A 20,560-nucleotide genomic window follows, 5' to 3' on the forward strand; every position below is an offset into this window, starting at 1 on the left:
GAAAACACCCGATCTTTCCCCACACACCCCATCCGCACCGGGATTTCTGGCTGCTGCTGCTTCTCGCCAACATCTGAGGTTCAGTTTGTGCAGCTTCAGCCACTTTGGCCCGTGTGTATTTGAAAACCACGGTTGGATCCAAGCAGCTGATATTTCAGTCAAGACTTTCCTCTCTGTGTTTCTGGGGGGGGATGGGCACTCCCCTCCTTTCCCTTTGTTGCCCTGACCCTTTGGAGAACCAAACCAACACCTGCCTCTCAAAATGAAACAAGTCGTCCTACCCTTTCTGCTATTTTCCAGAGAAATTGATAAGAATTATCTGTCTCTTGAAATAACACTGTCAACTGTTGGCATCAGGCTCTTTTTTGAGAAGGGTAAGAACTTTGATGCCCATTTTTGATCTATTTAAGTTTTCTCTTTCTTGGGCCAGGCATGGCCTTTTGAATGTTCTCAGAAACATGCCCACTTTGTCTCAAAATCTTCCTTAAATTCCTTGCTGGATATCTCAGCTAGACATAAAGAAAGACCTGGAACTCACCAGGGCCAGAAGATCAGAGTCCAGAGTGGCACAGCAGTGGGCAGGAGGCCTCCCAGGAAGGGGCAAGTCTGGGGTGGGCTCTGAGCTCCAGGACGCCCCCCACCCCCAGTGCTCTGCCCTCTCCCCAAAGTTGGAATAACTGAAGGGGGGGGCAGTTTCCCCCAGAGGGAAGGTCAGAAAGACACCTGCTCTTGGTAGCTCTGAGGTCAGTGTGAACCCCTAAAAGCCTCCTTGGGGGCCTCACCTAGGGAATGGGTATGTCAATACCTGTCTCAGGTGTGTGCAGAGCACAAGGTGGACTGGTACCTGCCACGGCTATGTGCAGGGGACAGGGTAGATTGTGACACCTGCCTCAGGGGTGTTCTGGAGACAAGGCAGATTCAGGGAGAGGCAGGTGAACATCATACCTCGCAGCAGGTGTGTGTTCCATCATTTATTTCCTGCCTTCCTCCCTCGGGAAATACAGTAGTAGGGAGGTTGTAAGGCTTTCATTCCTTTTTTTTTTTGTCTTTTTGCTATTTCTTGGGCCGCTCCTGCAGCATATGGAGGTCCCCAGGCTAGGGGTCGAATCAGAGCTGTGGCCACTGGCCTGCGCCAGAGCCACAGCAACGTGGGATCTGAGCCGCGTCTGCAACCTACACCACAGCTCACAGCAACGCCGGATCGTTAACCCACTGAGCAAGCGCAGGGATCGAACCCGCAACCTCATGGTTCCTAGTCGGATTCGTTAACCACTGCGCCACCACGGGAACTCCTCATTCCTCTTTTTAAAGTACAAAGGGGCAAGTCTCTGGTCATAGAATTCGACACCAGGGGGCCCTGAGTGGGAGGCCACTGGGAGCCTCACGGTACTTCTCAAAATGGACCACCTGCCCCAGACAGGTGTGAGGCACTGTGTCTCTCCGAGGCTGTAACAGGTGTGAGCACTGTGTCTCTCCGGGGCTGTAACAGGTGCATAACTCCTCTTGGCCCATGAGGGCCCCGGTTCTCTGTCTGGAGAGAGTTTCCAGGCTGCAGCACAGGGACGGGAAACTGAACGGAGCCCAGAATTCCTGGTGAGTGGAGTTGGGTTCAGCATCTCCCACTTTTGCACAACTGGTGAAATTCAAATGAGGTACATAGAGTCGCCAAGAGCCTTGTATCAAGACGAACTTCCCAGCTTGCATAATTGTGCCCAGGTCATGTATAGTGGCAAACACTATGACAAGGGGAGCAAAGAGTTACTGAAACTCTGTGGGCTCCTCTGCAGCTTTTTGAGGCATGAAATACAAGGAAGCAGGACGGTATGCCCCAGGACCAAGAGAAAACCCAATGACTAAGAATAGACTCAGAAATGATGTACGTGATAGAAAAAGAACAAATGAATGTTAAAGCAACGGTTGCAAGTATAACCCGTCATAAAAGGACAAATCATAAATATGGGGAGGAGGAAAGTAGAAGAGAGAGACAAAACCCCAAATAAAATTTGCTTCTTTCAGATATGAAAAAATACATTGTCTGAAATGGAAAAATATCCTGAATGGGATGAAGAGCAGATTAGATGCTGTGGAAATTTTTTTTAAAGGAAAAAATATCAATGGGCTCTTTTAAAAGAGCAATAGAAATTATCCAAAGTTATACGCAGAAAATAACGACTGAAAAAATGAACAGGGTTGGGGTGGGAAATAAATTAGAAGTTTGGGATTAAAGACACACGCTACTATATACAAAATACATAAACAATGAGGCCCTACTGTGTAGCACGGGGCACTATAATCGATATCTTTTTTTATGCTACACCTGAGGCATATGGAATTTCCTGGGCCAGGGAACAAACTCACACCTCTGCAGTGACCCAAGCCACTGCACCATGACTGGAACACCCCAATATCTTTTTTTGTTGTAGTCCTTTGTCTCTTTAGGGCTGCCCTGCAATATATGAAGGTTACCAGGCTAGGGGTCGAATTGGAGCTGTAGCCATTGGGCTACACCACTGTCACAGCAGCGTGGGATCCAAGCCACCTCTGGGACCTACACTACAGCTCACAGCAACACCGGATCCTAAACCCATTGAGTGAGGCCAGGGATCAAACCCATGTCCTCATGGGTACTAGTTGGGGTCATGGATACTAGTTGGGGTCATTAACCACTAAGCCACAACGGGAACTCCTCGACATCTTGTAATAACCTGTAAAAGAAAAGAATCTTTAAAACAATGCGTGTGTGGGTCTGACTCACCTTGCTGTGCATCTGAAACTAACGCAACCTTGTGAATCAGCTGCATTTCAATTTAAACAAATGAACAGAGCAACAGTAATCAGGGGGTAATAAGCAGCAGTCTAACAAATATGTCATCAGTGTCTGATGAGGAGAAAAAGATGAACAGGAAAATATTTAAAGAAATTACTGCTGAAAATATGGTTAAAACAACAATGGTGTTGTAAACTCACATATCCAAGGATATCAATAGACCCAAGCAGAGAAGAACCAGGAAGAAAACCATATCAAGTGTGTCATAATCGAATTGCTAAGAGACAAAGGGGAAACCTTACGAGCAGCCAGAGACTAAAAGCTGTATAATGTACAAATGAACGAAGACGTATTTCTCAGAAACTACGCAAGCCAGAAGACAATGCAGAGTCCTTCGAAGCACTGAAGGAAGAAAACGCTCAGCCTAGAATTCTGTACCCAATAAAAATGTCTTTCAGATAAAGGCAAAACAACTACTATCCAGGTAAAAACTAAAATTGAGGGAATTTATGGCCAGCAGACCAGCACTACAATAAATATTAAATCACATTCTTCACACAAAAGGAAAGTTATGCCAGATGGAAATATAAACCTACACAGAGAAGACTATTAGAAATGATACATATAAAAGAGTGCTTAATTTACATTTTAAATTAATTTAAAAACTGGAGTTCCCGAAGTGGCTCAGTGGTTAACGAATCCGACTAGGAACCCTGAGGTTGCGGGTTTGATCCCTGGACTCGCTCTGTGGGTTAAGGATCCGGCGTTGCCATGAGCTGTGGTGTAGGTTGAAGATGCAGCTCAGATCCTGCATTGCTGTAGCTGTGGTGCAGGCCGGTGGCTACAGCTCCGATTCGACCCCTAGCCTGGGAACCTCCATATGCTGCGGGAGCGGCCCAAGAAATGGCAAAAAGACAAAAAGACAAAAAAGAAAGAAAGAAATACATTTCACAATAAAGAAATCAGTTCTTCAAGAGGACATGACGACCTTTTTTTTTTTTTTTTTTTTGCTTTTTAGGGCCGCACCTGTGGCATATGGAGATTCCCAGGCTAGGGGTTGAATCAGAGCAGTAGCTGCCAGCCTATGCTATAGCCACAGCAATGCGGGATCCGAATCGTGTCTGCGACCTGCACCATGGCTCACGGCAACGCTGGATCCTTAACCCATGGAGCGAGGCCAGGAATTGAACCCGCAACTTCATGGATGCCCGTCATTTGTTTCCGCTGCGCCACAACGGGAACTCCGAGAGGACATGCTGATTTTAAATGTGTGTGTACCTAACAGCAGTAAATACGCATTCATTCCACATGCACATAAAACAGTCACCAAGAGACAGTATTCTGGCCAAAAACAAGTCCCACTACATTTAACAATATTAAAATCATATAAAGTATGTTTTCTGACTACAAGAGAATTAAACTAGAAGTAATAGCAGATGATATCTGGAAATCCCCAAATACTTGGAAATTAACCAACAGACTTTCAAATAACTCATGTGTCCAAAAATAAATCACAGGGAGGTCCCGTCACGGCTCAGCAGAAACGAATCTGACGAGCATCCATGAGGATGCAGGTTCAATCCCTGGCCTTGCTCAGTGGGTTAAGGATCTGGTGTTGCCAGGAGCTGTGGTGTAGGTGGGTCCTATGTTGCTGTGGCTGTGGTGTGGGCCGGCAGCTACAGCTCCAATTTGACCCTTAACCTGGGAGCCTCCGTATACCATGGGTGTGGCCTTAAAAAGACAGATAAATCAATCAATCACAGAAGAAATTAGAAAATATTTTAAACTGAATAAAAGTAAAAACAATGTTTTAAAACTTGTGGGATGCAGTTAAGCAGTTTTGGAGGAAAACTTGTAACATTAAATTTTTATATCAGAAAAGAAGAAAATGTTCAAGCTTAATGTATGCTCCCTCTGCAAGAACTATAAAGAGAAGAAAAAAAGTGAAATCCAAAGTAAGGAGAAAGAAATACTAAAGTTAAGAGAGAAAAGCAAGAGTTCCCGTCGTGGCGCAGTGGTTAATGAATCTGACTAGGAACCATGAGTTTGTGGGTTTGATCCCTGCTCTTGCTCAGTGGGTTAAGGATCCAGCGTTGCCATGAGCTGTGGTGTAGGTTGCAGACGTGGCTTGGGTCCCACGTTGCTGTGGCTCTGGCGTAGGCTGGCAGCTACTGCTCTGATTCGACCCCTAGCCTGGGAACCTTCATATGCTGCGGGAGTGGCCCAAGAAATGGCAAAAAAAAAAAGAGAGAGAGAGAGAGAGGAAATCAGTGAAATAGAAAGCAGAAAACAATAGGAAGAATCAATAAAATCAATAAAAAAATAAACACCCAATAAAACCCGTTCTTGAAAAGGTCTGACCAAACTTGTCAGGAAGAAAAAAAGACACAAATTATCAATGCCTGAAATAAAAGAGAGGACATCACCACTAAGCCTACAGACAATAAAAGAATCATAAAGGAAAGCTTTGAACAACTTTATGCCAATACATTTGAAAACTAAGGTGAAAAGTACAAATTTATTAAAAAACACACTGCTGCTCACTTAAGAAGAAACAGGTGCAGTTAACATATTTATCTACATAGAAAATCTAAAGGAAACTACGAAAAATCTCCAAGAACAAATAAGTGAGTGTAGCAAGATCGCAATGCATGAAAGATCAATGTACAAATATTAATTGGACTTCCACATACTAACAATTAACAGCTGGAAACTGAAATTTTAAAAAATTACAGAAGAATAAAAAAATGACGTATTTCTCAATCAATTGACCCAAAGGAGAAAAAAAGTGTAAGGCTCATATCCTGAAAACTACCAAAGAGGGAAATAAATTAAAGAGGGTCTAAGTTAGTAGAGAGATATATACCATGTTCATGGATTGGAAGGGTCGGTATTGTCAGAATGATGGTTTCCTGAAATTGATGGATCTAAGGATTCAATGCAGTACCAGTGGGGGAGAAAATCCCAGAATGATTTCTCATAGAATTGACCAACTAGTTTCAACGGTTATGTGGAAACACAATGCACCTGAAGTAACCTAATTAATTTTGTTAAGAGTTGGAAGACTTGTCCGACATCCTGAGGCTCGTTGTAAACCTAGAGGAAGCAGGACGGTGTAGTACTGGCGAAAGAATGGATATATACAGATCGATGGAACAGATCCATGCATATTTGGTCAATTAACTTTTGACAAAGTTGCAGAGGCAATTCCATGGGGAAATCCTAGACTTTTCCCCAAATGATGCTGGAAGAGTTGGACACTCACATGCAAAGAAGTGAACTTTAACCCTCACTACACACCACACACACACACACACACACACACACACTCAAGACATATCCCAGAACTAAATGGAAGAACGGAAACTATAAAACTTTGAGAGAATACACAGTAGAATATCTTGGTAGCCTTGGTTTGGGCAAAGGTTTTTTTAAACATGACAAGAACAAAAGTACAAATGATACATTTAAAAACTTTTAATTTTAATTTACTGAAATGAAGAGATTTATTGTTCAAAAATACTGGTGAGAAAATGAAAAGGCAAGTCAAATCCTGGGAGAACATATTGATGGGTCATATGTCTGGGGAGGAGATGCTGGATGATAAAATATCTGGGGAAACAGATGCAAGGCTCCTGCCAAGGAGGAGGATGCTCGCGGGCTGGTACCCAAGCCGGGTGTTCTGACCCAGCACAGCTGAGTGTTCTGAAGTTGTACTAAGCACAGTCTAATCTTTTAGTGCCTTCTCACCTTCCAAGTGTCCAAGCCTCTCAACAGACATGCTCAGTGGCCAGGGGGTGCTATCTGGGCTGGACCGCCCTCTCTCCAAGCTCTCCCATCACAGGCGGCAAGGTCTCTGATCACCACCGAGAGACAAAGGGGGCAGGTGAGCCCATGGCCCCTCCCTCCCACCTACCTGAGCAGGTCAGCCTGTCTGCCAGCCCATGGACCCCACCGTGCTGGACCCCTGTCCCCTGGTCTCCCGGTGCCACCCACCAGGAGTGCCTCCGGGAGGGGGGTCTCTCCCCTTGCTGGGCAGGGCTGGGATGAGAGGCAGCTGGACCAGTGGTTGAGGTGCCTTTGGAAGAAATCCACTTTCCAGGCTATGTGGTTATTCTGGCAGAATCTGGAGAAAAAAAATAACCGTTGCCTTTATAAGTGAGTCAGCTGATCATTTTACAATTCTTCCCCAAACCGACTAAGCCATTTTCACAACAAAAAATGAGCAAAAAATGTAATTATTTCAAGGTGTCCTTCACCTCGAACTCACGGGAGGCTCACAGCTTAGGGGTTTTAAAAAATGCATATATTTAAAGCAAATATTATTGCAAATGACTACTCTGTAATTTGGATTAATTGCTTTTGGTTTTTTCTGGAAATAAAATCTTTAAGGCAAGCCCATAAAAACCCTGGAGCCCCAGGCAGTTGCTCCCTGCAGTGCCTCGTTTACAGAGAGCCTGAGGCCACCCCCAGGGGACTTTGCTGGGTCACGGAGTCCCCTCTCAGGCCACAGAGCCTGAAGGAGACTATGCCCGCCCCGCAGAGCCCGCAGCCCAGGACACCCCTGGCCCACATCACAGTGCCTGGTTGCACAGGCTGAGATGACAGCCTGTGAGCCTCAGGGATGGTTCCAGCACCCTATCCCGGGACGCTCCCAGAAGGGCCCGGCCAGGTTCATGGTTACTCTCTCTGCAGGGGGAGGTCAGAAGTCCAACCAGGCCCTGCTGGGTCAGCTTCAGGGACATACAGGGACAAGGTGCCAATGTGAGGCTGGGAGGGGCCGGACTTGGGTTGTGCCCATGGCCGGGGCCGCATGACCCGAGTGGCTGTGTGCCGGGCGGGAGGAGGGAGGCTGTGCAGGCAAGGGGACAGATGGGAGACTCTCGCACCCCAGTGCCCCTCCCCAGGGCTTCCTGCCCACCTTGGAGCATTCTTGGACTCCAGGCTTTTCCCGACACAGGAGCCCATCACAGGGAGGGATCTCAGCAAGGCTGTGGGTCAGGGGAGGGGGGGGAGTATCCATTTTTAGGAGAGAGTTGGCAGAGCATGTGCAACGCTGGAGGGACACCAGGAGGATGGAGCAGGGGCCACCCAGAGGTCCCTGAAGACCCTCGAGAGCAGTTTCAGCCAAATGAAGGGCAAATGGGCAGAGTGTCTGGGGGAGCAGGGCGCGGGTGTCACATGGTCCCCGAAAGCCCATCCTCTTGTTCTGAGCAGCCACCCTGAGGTGGGCGCCACCTTCCCTGTTCTGGGTCCTGCCCCCGGGGTGTCACGGCCAGGGGAACAGACGGGAACCTGTGCGTCCTGCAAGTGCCGGTGGCCAGAGGGCAGGAGAGCAGGTCCTCTGTAAACAGCCCGGGGGTGGAAACAACAGAGGGTCCATCCAGGGCCGGAGGGAGGGGCGAACGAGGCGTGTCCACCGCGCTCCGGGGTACCGGGCATCCCGACGAAGAAGAGCGACACAGGCCACGGTGCTCCGTGCAAAAGCCAGACGCGGAAGGACACACCGTGTCTGAGGCCACTCATGGCAGGTCCCTGGCGACGTCAAATCCACGGAGACAGAGAGCACAGGGTGGGGGCCGGGCTGGGGGAGGGCCTAGGGAGTGTCTGAGGGGGGCAGGGCTTCAGTCTGCGAAGAAGAGAACCTTCTGGAGTTGGATGGTGGGGGATGGTGGCACAACGGCATGGTGCTTGGTGCCCCTGAGTTGTGCCCTTGAAGGGGCTGCGATGGCGACTTTTACGTGGAGAATCCTCAGCCCTTGACACCCATCGGCCACCTTCACCCCAGCGGGGGGCGCTCTTCTCACATTTGCGGGTGAGGACCCTGGGGCCCACACAGGTGTGAGCAGCGCAAGGGCACAGGGAGGCCCTGTGGGAGCCGGGCCGCCAGGCTGCTCTCCACCCCACCCCCCAGCCTCGGGTGTGGAGCCCAGAACCAGAGCCCCCCACATATGAACCAACCAGGAAACTGAGTCACAAGCTCAGAGTGTGTCCTAGTCCCATAACCTGAGAGAAAGAAGCTTAGACTCAGAAACCACACTGATATTTAGAAAATAAAGTGTTTTATTTTGTTTGTTTGCGTTTGTCTTTCTAGGGCCCCACCGGTAGCATATGGAGGTTCCCAGGCGAGGGGTCAGATCAGTGCTGTAGCCGCTGGCCTACACCACAACTGCAGCAACACCAAATCGGAGCCACATCCGCGACCTACACCACAGCTCACGGCCACGCTGGATCTTTAACCCACTGAGCGAGGCCAGGGATCAAACCTGCGTCCTCATGGATACTAGCTGGGTTGGTTTCCCCTGAGCCACGACAGGAACTCCTAGAAAATGGAGTTTAATTTAATGCCCATCTCACACATGCAGCGTGACCAGGAGAGGCTCCAGGGAGGTAGTGACGGCTGATCTGGCTCTTGAAAGACAGATAGGAATTCGTTCTTGATTTGAAATATTGTCACAATTACACAGCTAATATACACCCCCTGGAGAAAAATTGAAACACAGATAGGCATAACAGAGGAAGAAGTTATACTATCCTGAAATCCCATCACTTGGAAAACTGCTATTAATATTTCAGTTTGCATTCCTGAAGCCCCAGCCCTCATTTCAGGGACAAAGAGGCATCGGGTCTGCAGTCTACACAGCCGCCCATTGTGCGGAACCAACAGACTTCATGCATCAGGTCTTTTTTTGCTGGGATCTTCCGTGCAGGAGGCTGAGGGGAACTCACTGGCCAGGACCCAGGGACACCTTGCTCGGAGAGGCTGGACCCCATGTGGTACCAGGCCTGGACCTAAGAGTGGACACAGCCTTTCTAAAATAGCCACAAAAGCCCCTGGTTAAGATGGCAGATTAAACAAACGGAACAGTGCTCGCGCTGCAGACCCCAATTCGACCACAACGGAGAGACGTAAAAAAGATGCCCACGAGGCGGGGATGAAGGGGGACCCATGGTAACTGCTCATGGACGAGAGAGAAGCGGCCCTACAGGGCGAGTGAGAAAGGTGAGATTTTTCCAGATTGGGCACAGAGAGACCCCCTCCCATCTCAGGATCAGCCACAGAAGCAGCCCTGGACAGGGGCGCACGAGTGACGGTGAGGAAGAGGCTGCTGTGAAACAGGTCAGTCGGGAAGTTTGAGTCCTAGGTCCCCCCACCGCCCCCCCCCCCGCCCGCCACCAGCTGCCCCTCCCCCAGAGCTCTGCCCCCTGGAACGCAGGCAGCCTTGACCCCGTGCCGGTGGCCGAGATCCCTGTCTTGACCCCAACGTGGTCCCCAGAAGACTGGCAGCCAGACCCTTGCCTCCATCCCTGGGAGTGGATCGGTCCCTAAGGATGGAGTCACCCAGGGTTCCCAGGATCACCCTTCTCAAGGTGAATCTCAAGGGCATCCAGGACTTCCAGCTGAGAGTCTCCCACGAGCACCCAGGCCCAGAGCCGGTCTGCGGGCTGGCTCTCCTCTCTTCGCCTGCCGAGATGTCACGGCTTTTCCACAGCTGGACAGCCACCCGTCTGTGCTCTGTCCCTCTGGATCTGCCTATTCTGGTCACTTTCTCTCAACAGCAGCAGACGGCATGTGGCCTTCTGGCTTCTCTCCCTGGGTGCCATGTTTTCGAGGCCGTGGCAGGTGTGGGGCCTTCATTCCTTTCGGGGGCTGCGTAACAGGCCAGAGTTTGGATTGGCCACATTTCCCAGAGCCGCCGCTGGTGATTTTAATGCTCTGTGCTCATTTCAGTTTGAGGAAAGCGTCCACAGAGAGACTCACATTTCTAGGGCTAGTAGGTGTCCGGGAGATGGTTCACACCAAAACCTGGGGGGTGGTTTTCCGGGCTGGTTGGAAGGGGGTGCAGCTAGGGGAGGGGCCACACAGAGGGCTCTGAAGAAAGTGGTCGCGTGCGCAGGCTTCACACAGGAGCTGGGGCCAGAGCTCACGTTTTTCCCTCCCAGGTGTGCACATGTGGCTTATACACTCACCCATCTGTATGTTCATTTCACAACCGAAAACGCTTTACAGAGTTCCCACTGTGACTCAGCAGGTTAAGAACCCAACATAGTGTCCATGAGGATTTGGGTTCAACCCCTGGCCTCCCTCAGAGGGTTAAGGATCTGGCGTTGCTGCAAGCTGCAGCGTAGATCACAGATGTGGCTCGGATCTGGTGTTGCTGTGGCTGTGGTGTAAACTGGTGGCTGTAGCGTAGGCCGGCAGCAGCAGCTCTAATTTGACCCCTAGCCCAGGAACTTCCATATGCCACAGGTAGGTCCATAAAAATTAAAAGAAAAGAAAAGAAAAAGCTTTAACATGAAGATAAAGATTTTTAAAGTACATATTCAGTAGTGATTTTTAAATAATGGATTTATTGAGATACAGTTCACGTAGCATGACTTTCCCTGTTTTAAAGTGGGCTTTAGGCGTTCCCGTCGTGGTGCAGCAGAAACGAATCCGACTAGGAACTATGAGGTTGCAGGTTTGATCCCTGGCCTCGCTCAGTGGGTTAAGGATCCGGTGTTGCCATGAGCTGTGGTGTAGGTCGCAGAGGCCTTCAACTTCTGCTGCTTTGAACAAATTCTTCAGGAAGCTTTAAGAGTCAAGTCAGAACCTGCGTCTCGAAAGCAAAGGCTTGAAATGCAGTCTGTGGAGCTGAACCTGTGGTCACCGTCACGACGTGGGGAGAGACCTTTCTCAAGTCCTGGGCTGGGCAGAGAAAACGAGCAACGAGGATGCCAGGTCGGCTTTTCTTACTCTGCCAAAAGCACACACACAAAAGGAAAGTCACGAACCACTGATTTGATTGGGAAGGCAGCCTTCAGCAAATGACATCATGTGAAGTACATAAATCTTGGTTTGTATGATTTATTTATGTTAAGAAATCCACATATGATGCTGAGTTTTCAATGGCTTTGTTTAAGTGATAGTTTTTCCTTTTTGGTGAAAGTTAGATCGATGATAAACAGCCCCAGCTGTAAAAATTAAAGGCGGAGGTGAAGCCAAGGTGATTATTACACAAAAAATCCGAAGGGGGGGAGCTTGGCCCCTCTCTCTTCTAAAATGAAAATTACCCTCTGCCACAACGTGCCACGAACAATTACCTGCTGTTTATTAATTAACCTCTTTTTAAAGTGCCGCATTTCTGCTCGAAACTGCTATTTCTCTAATGTGAAAACGGGCTCAGTCGTGTTTATTAGAACAACTGTATATCCCATGTGGTCCAGGCTCAGTGCACATGTTACTGACACGTATATTTGTTCAAATGACACATTTCATGATTGGAAATTTCTTCCCAGAAGCCCGGATTCTGAGCCTGGCTTGCTTGACACGTTGGCCCCAGACGGTGCCCCAAAGGCACAGCCTCCCTGGGGACAGTGCTGGGATGGTCACGGCCTGAGAGGGCCCTGACCCCAGCGACAGCTGGACTCTGAGGCTGTCTTTCGGGACACAGGAAATAAACGCCTTGGTGGTTGGCAGGAGCATGTGGGGACCCAAAGGCCGGAGCCCCCTGCGGAGCTCACACCCCTGGTATCGAACCACACGGAACCGGGAAGGTCCCAGGTGCACTGGGATGCGGCCCAGAGGTGGGGGTGAGCTGGGTGACAGCCAGCACCCCGCCTGGCACAGGAGGGTGCCAGGCTCCATCATAGGCAGGGAACCCCACGGAGAGGCCCATCTCTCCAGGGGGCGCTCTTTCTGCCACCGGCCCTGCCCCCATCGTCCTGCTGAGCCCCACCACCAGAGCAAATCAGCTTTCCTTTTCCAAATCCTGTGCCACACAGCAGGGGACCTGGGTGGCTTGCTGGCTGCTGCATCCCTGCCACTTAGGTGCTGCCTGCTGAACGGAGGGCCGCCCTTTGTGAGTCAGGACAAATGAAGGACACGGCGCTCAGGGCCAGGCCTGGAAGGTGGCCGCCGCCCCCTCAGTCTTCCCCTGACAGTCTCTTTCTCTCTTTTTTTTTTTTTTGCTTTTTGTTTTTTTAGGGCCGCACCCGCAGCATATGGAGGTTCCCAGGCTAGGGATCCAATCAGAGCTACAGCTGCCGGCCTGCACCACAGCCTCAGCAACACAAATCTGAGCCGCGTCTGTGACCCACACCACAGCTCATGGCAACGCCCGATCCTTAACCTGCTGAGCAAGGACAGGGATCAAACCCGCAACCTCATGGTTCCTAGTCGGATTCGTTTTCTCTGCGCCACAATGGCAACTCCCCGCCTCCCCCCCCCCACCCCGACCCAGGTCACTTTCTACTTACTCAGCCTCTTCATTCATTATTCCTTCCCTGAGCACCAAACACACTCCCAGCCTTGGGCAGAGCATGGGGCCCTTGGTGCGGAGGTGGGTGGGGCGGGGCCATGAGATGCCCTGGAAGCCGCAGGTCTTCACGCTCTGCTGCTCCCGTGTGGAAGGAACGAATGATGTTAGGTCTACAGCAAGATCTAAGGGCCCTGGCCTCTCAGTGGGCAGACGCTGGCCCCGTGAGAAGTCCTGCTGGCAGATGCCAGGAGACCAGCCGGCCCTTGGACAGCCTCCAGTCTGACCAGGTCAGGAGGGTGGGGCCCGACTCTGGGAGGTTGGGATCTGCAGAGGAACGGGACACACAGCTCCCAGGAGCCCCGTCCTCCTTCCTGGCCCGACTTGCCTCTGTGTCCTACAGGGAAGCAGGGGGCTGCCCTCCAGGCAAGGGGCCTTGCTTCCAAGAGAGGAGGGGTCAGAGGTCCTGGGACCCCCTGCCTCGGTGTGTGTGGGGGTTCGTCCCCACTTTAACAACCCACAGAGCTCCTAGGAGGTGCCAGGCCCTGCATCTGCAGGCAGCTGTCCCCACCAAAGCTGCTAGTCTACCTCTGGATTATATAAAAGGAAATGGGGGTGCCTAGGAAGCTGGGGTGGGAGGCTGACGGAGGGCCCCAGGTGAATGGGGAAGCAGTGGGCTCTGACTAGGCTCAATTCCTCCTGTCCCCTCCCCCCAACCCCCAAACCATCTGCCTGCCTGGGGTGGGGAGCAGGGGAGGGATGCTGTGCGAGTGGGCACAGTGCCCTTCAAGCCCTCTGCCGCCCCCCACCCGACACGCCCCCTCACTGTAATTCATCATCAGAAGGGCTGCCCAGGACAGAACTGCCAGCATTGCCCTTGCCCGCCGTCCCTGCACACGGTCGGTCCTCAGTGAGGTCCCTTGACCTGCCTGAGCTGCAGGGCCCTGTGTAGGTGAGTCCCTGCCACTCTCATCACTGGCCTGTCACCTGGGAACCTTGCCTGATGAGAGAGGGAGGGTGGGGGATGGGGGAGGGAGCCCCGCCGTCCGGAGGTGGCAAAGCCCTGGCAGCAGAGCCCAGAACTGCCTATGCCCTGCTCCCTCTGATAGCCCCAGAGTTGTGGGCTGGGCGCTGGGAACAGGAGCAGGTGGCCTTGCCCCAGGGGACAGGAACCCCTGACTGATTCCATCAGCTTCGGGTCACTCAACACAAGAGGTAATTTCTTCCCTGCCTGGGGCGGTCTGGTCTCTGCCCTTTCTTGCTGGTTCAGAAAGCCACCTCCATTACTGGTTCAGGAGCAAGTAAAGGGACCTGGGGAGGGTGTGTCCACTTGGCACTCCACCCCCCCCCCCCCCCCCCCCCCCCCCCCCCCCCCCGCGCAATGATTCTCCTCCCGTTGGTCGGGCCCAGAAGCAGAGGGCAGCCTGGATGGTGTGAATAGGCCGTGCCCCTCCCCTGGCTCCCCCATCCCCTCCTCACCACCCAGGGGGGCAGTTTCAGGTGGTCTCTAAGCTCAGGGTCAAGCCCCAGGGCCCCTCCCCAGGGCCCCGCCCAGGCATGCCCCCCACCCCGGCTGGAAGCTTGGGGAGGAGAAGGGCGGGGCCCATTCCCTTCCTGGGGCCCAGCTGGAACCCGGGCTTCTGTGGCCTGCCTGTCCCCCCTCCCAGCTCAGGCACCCACCCTCTGAGAGATGTGGGGTGCCGGTGGTGCCACCCCGAGAGCTGGGGCGTGTTGCGTTAAACCTCCCTCCTCAGTGCCCCAGTGGAACCTGAGACAAGAGCCCGAGGCCAGCAAAAGCCCGTCCTGGGGCGGAGAGGCCCTGGGCGCCAATCTGGACCCTCGCACCTCCTTCCCCACGCTCCCTCCAGGGTTGGGTGGGGGAAGGGCAGGGAGGGTGGTGATGGCTCAGGAGCAGCTTTGGGCCCCTTCTGGTCTGGGCACCACCTCTGAGCCCCGCCTGCACGATGGGGCCCGAAAGGTGGGCAGCGCTGGCTCTGTCGGGCATTCCCCATCGTCCCCTCTCCCAGCCAAGCCCCCATCAACCCTGAGCGGGGCTCAGCAGTACCTGGCCCTGTTCACAGATGGGCAAGTTGAGGCTTGGAGCGGAAACCCTCCGTGGTAGCTTCTCCACGGCGACCCCTGCGGAGGAGCCGGCGGGACCAAAAACGAAATTTGGTTTCCGAACTAAGGGGGTCGGCGGGGTGGGGACCGGAACCAAGTCCCAAGGACGCGGCAGAGGAGGTGTGGATCCGAAGGCGAGCTGGTGTGGGGAGTCCGCTCGGTTCCCGGGCGGCCTGGCGGTGTGCTCCGCTCTGGCGCCCCTGGGGACCGGGAGGGCGAGCTCCCACCCAGAGATCCCTGGGACTCGGAAGCCGGGGAGGCGAGGCGGCTCGCCGTGTTCGTTGTTGTCGGGGACCCGCCGGCCGGGAGCCGGAACCGGGAGCGGGCGGAGACGGTCGCGTCCACGCGGGCGGCGTTCCGGAGCGACCACGATGCCACCTCTGCCGCGCGGAGCCCTGCCCAGGCCGCGGGGCCAGGATGCTCAGGGGAACGAAGTTGCTCCCCGAGTGCGCGGGCGGGTGGCAGGGAGTGCGGGCGGCTGAGGGTCCCCTCCCCGGGCGGCCCTGGCGACTGGGGCACCGCGTGAACGCCAGGCTCAAGAGGGGCGCAAACTGGGCGCCGGACTTCGTGAGCGGGTTTTAAAAGGTTCGGGGAGGGAGAGGGACAGCGTGGGAAACCGATTCCGTTTGCTTCTCTCCGCGGCTGGATCCCGCGCGTGGCTGCTGTAACCGCGACTCAGCCGCTGAGCCCGGGCCACTGTTCCCGAGGCCTGGGAAGGGCTTGCTGGACTTTCCTGCGCTTCCCGGGGTGCTGGTTCCGCTGGGATATGGGGGCCAACTCTCACCTGGCTCAAAGGAGGGAGTTCAAGCCCCCCACCTCAATCTCTTAAATTAAAAAAAGAAAACAACACTCACGATTACACCCCCACCCCCACCCCAAGCACGCGCGGCCCCCAAGTGCGGACTCACAGGTACCTGTGCTCCTGGGAGACGGGCGCGGCCCAGCCAGGATGCAGATTCGGGCAGAGAAGTCACCGGCCCTCCCAGGAGGCTGCCCGCTCAGGAGAGTGCTTCCTCCCGCCCAGAAGGAAGGAGGCTTTCCTACATCTGGGGTTTGTGCGACATTGGCTACACGGTTCGCATTCCTGGGGAGTCGTGGTCGGGAGCGTCCCCAAGCCTCTCTTGAAGCCACTCGAGAACCCAGGCAGGGGTGTGGGTGTGGGAAGGCCTTCACTCTGATCTGCGTAGGGAGCAGCCTTGCCACGTGGCCTCTGAACTCGCTGGGCCAGAAATGAGGGCCTGCGTCCTTTTGTCCTCCAAAGGTATCTGGGTCACCGTGAGTGTCGCTGGGCCTGGGGTAGGATGAGGGGCAAAAGGGGGCCTGAAATATTAACCCCAGAGTCCAGCGAGGCTCCTGTGACCGGGTCCAGAGCTGCGGCATGGTGTGGGGGGCAGCAGCGGCTGTGGGCCAGAGCAGAGGCCAGGATGGGGAGGAGAGGGCTCTGCGGGTTGTCTGCGCCCCCACCCCTTGCGAGACCGAACCCTGCTGTTCACCCCAGGCTGGAGACCTCCGCCGTCCCTCGTCCCCGCTGGCTCCAAGGCTGGGCGCTGGGACCATCTCCCTGTCCCTCTCTGTGCGGTAGGAACCAAGCCGGCTTGTCCCCAAGCATCCCTCGGGGTCTCCTTCTGTTGCTCTGCTGGGAGCCACATCCACCTAGTTCAGGGCAGAATCTGCCCGCAGAGGGAGACCCTTGTCCCCACCTGACTCAGGCCCCAAGTTGGGGGTGGGACAAGGACTGGTGGTCTGGACCTGCTCCGGGCCTCTCCGGGCCTCAGAGAGGAGCCCTGGGGTAAACTAAGGGAGCTTTTATTCTCTTAACTACTCCTTTCTGAGCAGGAACTGGAGGGTGAACAAAATTCGACCAGGAATCCTGCAGAGTGGGAGACTGAGTGCCCGAAGCCGGTGGCCAAGGGGGCGCAGCGGGGGAGAGGGGCAGCGGGAAGCCGCCCAGTGGGTCAGTGCGTCTGGCCCATCGGCTGCCTGCTCCCACCTCCCCGCCTGGAAGTTCACAGAGGGGCTCCCTGGATCCGAGGGCCTGGGCGGGGCAGCTGGAGGGCTCTGACCCTGCACCCCTTCCTGGCGAGCAAAGGGACCCTCTAGCCCTGCAGTGTGGACATGGGGAGTGCACGATGTCTCTGTGTGGTTCCTCGGGAGCCTCTGGGCTGGGGACCAACCCGATGCCCTCAGGGAGGCTTATCACAGCTCCCCCCGCCCCCGAAGGACCAACCTCACTCTCTCTCTCTCCTGAGCCCAGCCCTTTCCCAAAGGAGTTCATCTGATCTTGGGTCTCCTGCTGCAGCTCCCTGCTTGCAGGAAAGGCTGGGAGTGGGCTGAGCTCCGAGCTGAAGTGGTGGTGAAAGGCCCCTTTCCCATCTGTCTGTCTCCCAAACCCCAGCGGCAAGTCTGTCCCCAAACCCCACAGCATGTAGAGCACCTCTGTGCAGTCAGCCCACGCCTCCGCAGCCTCGGCCGACCTGACAGAGCCAGGAGCCCCGAGGAGGGCAACAGGGACGGGGCAACCTGACCCCCTAGCAGTGCAGGGTTCCCCAGCTCGGCCTCTACTGGCCACACGAATCCCCAAAGCTTTGCTCAGCTTGAAAAATGCCTTTAAACCTTTCGGGACCATTGAAACGAAAACAGTCGCTGATTCTCCCTGCGCCCAGCCTGTTTCCCCAAATCTCCAGATACTGGGGGCGGGGCGGGATCAGGGCTGGGCGCCCAGGAGGACCTGGTCTGTGGTCCCCCTGTGTGCTTTTGCTCCTCAGGACTTCCTGAGGCCGGACCGCTCTTCGTCAGGTCTAAGTCTCACCACGCGGGGGCAGGGCCTGGCCAGGCCAGGACCCAGCCTTGGCCAGGGCCATGGCCTTGGGGACAGCTTTCCCCCTTCCCCCTTCGCCAGCTGCTGGGGCTGTTCCGAGAGAGGGTCCTGGGTGTGTGGGCCCCTCAGCTGTCTCCCTGGTAATCTTTGATCTCTAGTCTACCCCTCCCTGGCAGGCCCTGAGCTGTAGGCCTCCCACCCCCCAGGGCCCCGGGGAATGGCAGAGAGGAGACAGTATGGCCAGGCCCTCTCCCCCAAGGCACCTGCCCTCCTTTCCCAGGCCCTGGCAAGCGTGCAGTCCCAGAGTGTGTAGGGTGTCCTGGCCCAGCAGGGGCCAGGGTTCCGTGATGTTAATCACCTCTGGAGCTGAGAGAGGGAGCGTGGTGGGGGCCTGAGGGCCTGAGGGAGCTGGGGTAGCCCCCACCCCCCCACCCCCGAGGCTGGGCCTTTCTCACCTTGGGTCCCTGGCAGCCTCCAGGCTGGAGTGGGGGTTGGGAAGGGGCTGTACCTGCAGCTGGGGCTGCTTGGTGGGGGTCATGGTAACCCCCAGGCTTCCGCCCTGACCCGGCTGGACTGGGAGGATCCTGGCAAGGGGTTCGAGGGGTTCCGAGGCCTGAGCGCGACCTTGTGTTGGTGTTTCTCTGGCCAGCACCGCAGCCTGGATCTGGTCCCTGCTGGAGCCTGCCTTGGCTGCTTTAGGTGACAGGTCCAGCGCCAGGGGCTCCAGCTCCCACTGCTCCTCTCCAGCCGCCCCCCACTCGCAGCGCCCGCCCTCCCCTACCCGGCATGAGGGGCTGCTCAGCCCATCAGGACCTGCAGCCATGTCCTAGTACCCCCGCGGGGACGCCTCTCCAAGCCACCTGAGAGCCTGGCAGTAAGGCCCAGGGACCCTCCGAGGCCAGCGGCAGTCCCTGAGGAAACAGCTTCAGGATGGGGGACTGGGCGAGGGGGAGGGGGCGGGCGACCGGCCCTCGAAGGGCCGCGGGTCGCAGGACGGAGCCCCCAGGGAAATCGGTGCAGACACGGCGGGCAACACTCACACAGGGCAGGAAACAGCAGAGGCCGCGGGCCGTGGGAACCAGGGCGGGCAGGGCGCGCCTTCTCCGCCGGGGGCGGCGAGCGGGTGCAAGACTGGACACCCCTCGAGCAATGGGGGTAACATCCGGGTTCTAATCCCGGCCGGGAAGCGGCTGCTGACTTCGGAGAGGCGAGGGCGGAAGGCCCGGCTCACGGCCGCCGCTGGCTTCAGCGAGCCCAGCTCCGTCGGGCTTTTCCTCCGCGGCAGCGTCGGCCACGCGCCGCTCGCCATCGGGGGGCCTCGGGGTCAGCTCCTCGGCCACCGCCAGCTCACCTCTTTTGCGGCAAGGGCGCGGGGCTCCGGACGTGGGTCCCCGCGGAGCGCTGCTGGTCTCCCAGCATAACAAAGGGGAGGGGCGCGGCCCGGAGCCCACCCGGGGCGGCGGAGACCCCGCGCGGCACGTACGACCTCTCCCCGACTCGGGCTGAACCCGCGGCGGCGCCAGGTCCCGCAGCCTGGCAGCACCCTGGTACTTGAAAGGGCGAGGGGGTCAGCGCCTCCGTTTGCTTCCAAGTCCTTCTCGAATCCCAGACATACTCACAGAAGCAGCGATTCTCACAGTCCCCGCCAGGCCCCTGGGCCCGGACGCCCTGCCTGCGCCCAGCCCGCCCCTCCGCGGCCGCACCTCCGAACGTGAGGGCTTCGGAGCAGAAGAAACACCCAGCAGCCTCCCACCGGCGCTGCTCCACCTGCTCTTCAGGCTCTCCCGCCCCGGGACGCACCTGGGCCTCGAGAGGCGAGGGGGGAAGTTTCCCCAAGAGGCTCGTGTCGCTCCAGGTGGCCCAGCTCGGAGGCTCGCGCGCCACGGGGTACTCACCTGGGGCCGCGGAAGCAGGAGGGCGCCGGCCGGCCCAGAGGGCGGCGAGGGACCGGTCGGCCGGCGATCGAACGGCTACCCCGGCGCCGCCTCCCCGGGGCCCGGTGCGCTGCTCCCTGCGGCTCCGCGAGGGACCGAGGGCGGCGGGTCCGAGTCTCGCCCGCCGGCCGGGGCAGTGGAGGAGCGCAGAGCTGGCGGCGCTGCCACTGTTGTTTTTGAGCCGCGGAGCCCGAAGCGAGAGCGGTTGGGTGGGGGCGAAGGGGAGGGGGCGGGGGCCAGGGAGGCCCGCGGGGGGCGCGGGGCCCAGAGGGGGCTTCGGAGGAGCCGGGTTCGGGCGATCGCGGGCCAGGGGCGGGGGCGGAGGGGAGAGACGGGAGGAAAGCAGGCTGGAGCGACGGTGAACGCACAGCTTTTTAATGAGCACTGAAATGCCCTAAAACGAAGCAAACCCAGCCAGACCCGCGTCGGAACTGTCGGCGCGTTTGCCCCCAAATCCAAGCAAGTCTCGAGGACAAACGCAGCCGCCGCTCCATCTTCGGCCCCAGCTGGGGCGGGAGCAGCAGCGCGACGCGACGCAGGGGAAGGGGGGCATAGTCACCTCGCCTCCGGGGCCACCTGGGTCCTTTTAAAGTGTCCGGGGTGCGGGCCCCGGGCGGGAGCGCCGAGCACGGAATGTTTTCTTAAAGGGCCAGTTCCGAGCTGCGCCGAAAAGGGGGGGGGA

The 20,560-nt window shown here is 56.1% G+C and overlaps 1 protein-coding gene across 1 annotated transcript; it reads right to left on the minus strand.

Annotated features, from left to right (window-relative positions):
- Positions 1-11,099: 11,099 nt before the first annotated feature.
- On the minus strand, positions 11,100-19,253 carry LOC125133314 (protein transport protein sec31-like). Its single transcript, XM_047791423.1, has 6 exons — positions 19,043-19,253; positions 18,569-18,721; positions 17,936-18,034; positions 15,071-15,546; positions 13,007-13,143; positions 11,100-11,505 (listed from the first exon to the last, which is right to left on the minus strand). The coding sequence occupies exons 1-6, from the start codon at positions 19,251-19,253 to the stop codon at positions 11,445-11,447; spliced, it is 1,137 nt and encodes a 378-aa protein (XP_047647379.1). The 3' UTR covers positions 11,100-11,444.
- Between the last annotated feature and the right edge of the window lie 1,307 nt (positions 19,254-20,560).

Source organism: Phacochoerus africanus, chromosome 8 (genome assembly GCF_016906955.1).
Source record: "Phacochoerus africanus isolate WHEZ1 chromosome 8, ROS_Pafr_v1, whole genome shotgun sequence".
Classification (NCBI taxonomy): domain Eukaryota; kingdom Metazoa; phylum Chordata; class Mammalia; order Artiodactyla; family Suidae; genus Phacochoerus; species Phacochoerus africanus.